Source organism: Crassostrea angulata, chromosome 6 (assembly GCF_025612915.1).
Source record: "Crassostrea angulata isolate pt1a10 chromosome 6, ASM2561291v2, whole genome shotgun sequence".
Taxonomy (NCBI): domain Eukaryota; kingdom Metazoa; phylum Mollusca; class Bivalvia; order Ostreida; family Ostreidae; genus Magallana; species Magallana angulata.
In genome coordinates this window covers 15,775,380-15,779,390 of record NC_069116.1, presented here as the reverse complement: position 1 = coordinate 15,779,390, position 4,011 = coordinate 15,775,380, and the positions used below count along the sequence as shown (strand labels likewise).

General features: G+C 36.0%; 1 protein-coding gene across 1 annotated transcript; it reads right to left on the bottom strand.

The window, feature by feature from the left end:
• Window positions 1–311: 311 nt before the first annotated feature.
• On the bottom strand, window positions 312–2,430 carry LOC128190680 (GATA zinc finger domain-containing protein 14-like). Its single transcript, XM_052862812.1, has 2 exons — window positions 2,039–2,430; window positions 312–1,700 (listed from the first exon to the last, which is right to left on the bottom strand). Exon 2 carries the CDS (start codon window positions 1,697–1,699, stop codon window positions 521–523), a length of 1,179 nt encoding a protein of 392 aa, XP_052718772.1. The 5' UTR covers window position 1,700; window positions 2,039–2,430; the 3' UTR covers window positions 312–520.
• Window positions 2,431–4,011: the final 1,581 nt, after the last annotated feature.

Sequence of the window (4,011 nt, the reverse complement as noted above, 5' to 3'; positions counted from 1 at the left end):
TATGAATTTATCTGCTTTCCTTTCCCGATTGTCATCTTGTAGGCCATTGAGGTAAATTAAAACATTTTGCATTTCATTATTTAACACTACCTTGGAGCGCATCAAAAGATTTTGGGAGACAGGCTACGTCCGATGTAGACAACGTCACAATTGTGATAAGTTAAAAATCTCTTAATAAAAGCCTCGCTGACTGCATCATTTATCATAAGCAGCGCTCAGAAAATTAATAAATGTCACAATATAACAAGAAATTAGTTCATATAGCAGCCGAATATTTAGAATAAAATTAAATTGTAGAGTTTAAAAATAAAATTTTTATTTTATTAATTGACAAAGACAAACACTGCGAAAGGCAAAATTTCCAAAATAAAACGACAATTGCCAAAGCACGTACTGTATTTGGCATAAAGAACATTCTTGAAAAAGATAATTTAGATGTTTATCTTTAATCGAACAATTAAGTAACATGTAACAAAATATAGTGTAAGGAATCTAACCTGAAAATACTTTTAAAAAATGATCACTGCATGTTCATTATTGAGTTTATCGAATTCAGCACATTTTTCATATCAGTTTGAATTGCGAGAAAGATTTCCTTCATTTTGTCCATAGATTTCTGCAGTTGTCCAAGCATTCCTTGTTGAGCACCTACTTCCGTTTTGATGGTTTCCAGCCCCGAATGTATCTTGTCGTAAGGAGACAGGACTCGTTTCATGACTCTCTTAATGGGGTTGATTACATTACCCTGGTAATTTCCTCCCGTTGATTTGTTGTTGTTGTTGTTGTTGTTCTGGTTGTTGTTCTGGTTGTTGTGATTCAGGTTGTTGTTGTATTGTTGGTTGTTGTTCATGTTACTGTATGGACTCTTGTTGTATACTTGGTTGTTAAATTGATTGTTATTGAATTGGTTGTTGTTGTGGTGATTCATGTGAATGTTAGTGTGGTTGTTCATGTGGTTGCCGTGGTGGTTGTTGTTGTTGTGAATGTTGTTGTGTCGGTGAAGGTTGTTGAGTGCATTGTGGTGGTTAGTCGACATCGGTGGGTGCTTGTGATCATTAGAAGATATCTTCTCTACCTTGTTCGCTGGCATAAAAGCGTCTCGAAGTTTCACACGAAAACCTGATGCCTTCTTATGCCCTTGGTTGGTATTGGATACAGGGGCTGTTTGAGTCGGGTTCGCCGCCGAGTTGATCTGGAACATTTTCCAAATATGATCCACGATCATGACACTGTTCTTGTCACTTGGAATGACCCGCTTCAGATTCTTGTTGACTATCGTGTTTTGCGGATGGTGTTGCTGAACCTCTCCTTTATGAACTGCTGCCCATCCCGCATCGTGCTTGGTGTGGTAGGGGGGATTCGAACCCTGGGTCGGTTGAGCGTTTTTCGCGGTCATGGTTTTCTGAGACTGTGCAGCATTGTTTGGTGGCGCTTGTCGATTAACAGTTCCTGTTTCCGGTGGGGCACCATGAGACTTAGCGTTCGAATGTTGGAAGCTAATTTTTCCGTTGGAAGGTGGTGGCGTAGAGTGTCCGGCTGTGTGGGAAGCCACGTGGCGGTTGGTTCCAGGTTCTTTCTGGTGCCCTCCCATTAGACTGAATCCTTGCGGTGATTGACGATGAGTTCTCGCCGTTTCCCACGCGGACTGACCCTCAACAGTCACCACCATTACCCAAAGGCTCAACAAACAAGTAAACATCCTATTCAAATAACAAAGAAGTTATTAATCTTTACCGCCTATAGATGTTATAATATCATGACAAAAATTTACATTTTAAATAAGTTTTTGAAGAAAGTTTTAATGATTTGAACATTAATTATCTGTAGATTTTGTGAAAGTAATTGGTTTTTATCAATTAACTGTGTAAAACACGCACATATTTCTTGCGATAAAACGTGAAAGTTTATGACAAATTAAAGTATGATTTGTAAACATTTTTAGATGTAAAATTAATGAACAATTTATTTTATCTGTAATAACTGATATTTTTGCCGTGAATCAATACTAGCAATATCAAAATAAATGTATTTTCTTTACCTTTTTTCACGTCGTCTTCTTGTATAAAATGGTAGGTAATTTTCTCTTGATGGGTATTTCCTTCTATGCTGATTGTCAAGTCCTCTTCTAATGCACTAATGACAACAGAGAACAGAGTTACATGATAGATAGCGGATTGTGTCACATATATGGTCTGCCCAACAAGAGAATTTTTCTCAGGTGGTAATTTGAGTGCAGCACAATTAAACAAACAAAATGAAATCGACTTGCTTAATGGCTTTCTCCCAAGAACAGCTTAAGCCCAGTTAGCTTGTTAGTCCACCAGGCGCTTTAGAGCACGAAATACGAAAGTGTTCTGGACAAAATTGTTTCCCAGAATCTTGCCTGGTTTCACCGAATGTTAGATAGCAGTATCTAGAAACCAAGCGCACAGGGCCGTCCTATTTATTATAAACGGATATGTCAACTTTTTAGTCTTCTGCAGTATTGTGATGCAGATTTATTAATTAAAAATTCAGGTTATTATGCACACATTCTACATCAGTTTTGACAATGAATTTTAAAAATAAACTAACTGAGACATGTTTAATTGCTGGTAACACAAGGAGAATTGCAGCTACAGTGGATACAGATTTAGAAAGTTAAGATTCATCAGAAAAGTATTCAAATTATATCGCACGAGGAAACACTTGTATGACACTTTATATAATTGTTCAAGAGTTGGTTTTTTTTGTTCTTTTTCAACAATTTCAAAGTATAAAATTATCACACATATTACATTCATTTTAATTAGAGAATTTCTAAATAAAAAAAAAAGGACAAGAAAAAAATTGTATTTCATTTGTTAGAAGAATGTATGCTTATACAATGCCCATCAATCTTGTAAGACAGTTTAGATTGTTTGGGCATGCGTACTTGCATTAACTTAACAGCGGACAAACCCATTACCTTCGCAAGAAGCTCATATTTTTAAATTTTGATTTTGAAGTGCAAAACTCTCTTGTCTTTATATGCTACCATAAGTGTCGCATTGACACTCTTACCGTGCACCATGTATTAATTATTGTAACAATGGTAGTTATATGCATATGATTCAGAATACAGGCAGTTCCAAGAAATTAATCTTTTTGGGGGGACACTTGAGGGGGGGGGGGGCACACCTGCCTCTACCATCCACCGGGAAATTGTCTAAAACCAAAATCTGACCAAAAAAGCTACATGTATTTTGTGTGTGTGTGTGTGCGTGTGTGTGTAGTGGGCAAGGGGCAAAGGTGGGATGGAAGTTGGGAAACCATTTAATTCCTTGTATTAAATTTTTCCGCAAACTTATAAAAAAGAGGGTGGGAGTGGGTTCGGCATAATCTACTCCTCTTAATACGCGCATAGTGCAAAAAAGCTTCAATGATGGAACATCTACATGTACCTGGTAGTCTCAGAATATGAAAATACCCTTGTCAACGGCAGATAGCAAGAGTGTCAACAATTTGTGTATTTTATTTCGGGGATGGGGATTAAAAATGAAAAAAAATTAACGTTTCTCCATCCTTGATATTTTTATGGTTTAATCCATGCAATTGTTGTATTTATGAAGATCAATATGTAAACAATCAAATTGAACAAAAATATGATTGTCACAAATATATTTTTCCTGTTGTAGGAACTAACACAGGTACACTATCAGAGGTACGACTGCTCCACAATCAAACATCACAAATTCTTTTCTGATTTCCATATGTAAAAGCAAATTTTTACTGAAATTAATCACAATCTTTTTTTCATGTTTTTATTAACAATTTAAAGCCATTAAAACGTGCAAGTATATACCGGTATATATAAATACATTTACAGTGGAAGTCTATAAGTTTCTAAATAACGACAGAAAGCTACTCAAAGTTGGCACATTGGAAATTAATTATTAATCCTATTAAAACCTGCAAAGAAATAATTACCATGCGGGTAAAAAATGTTGAAATATGGTGTATGCACATGGCTGCCTTATGGTTTTATTTCTT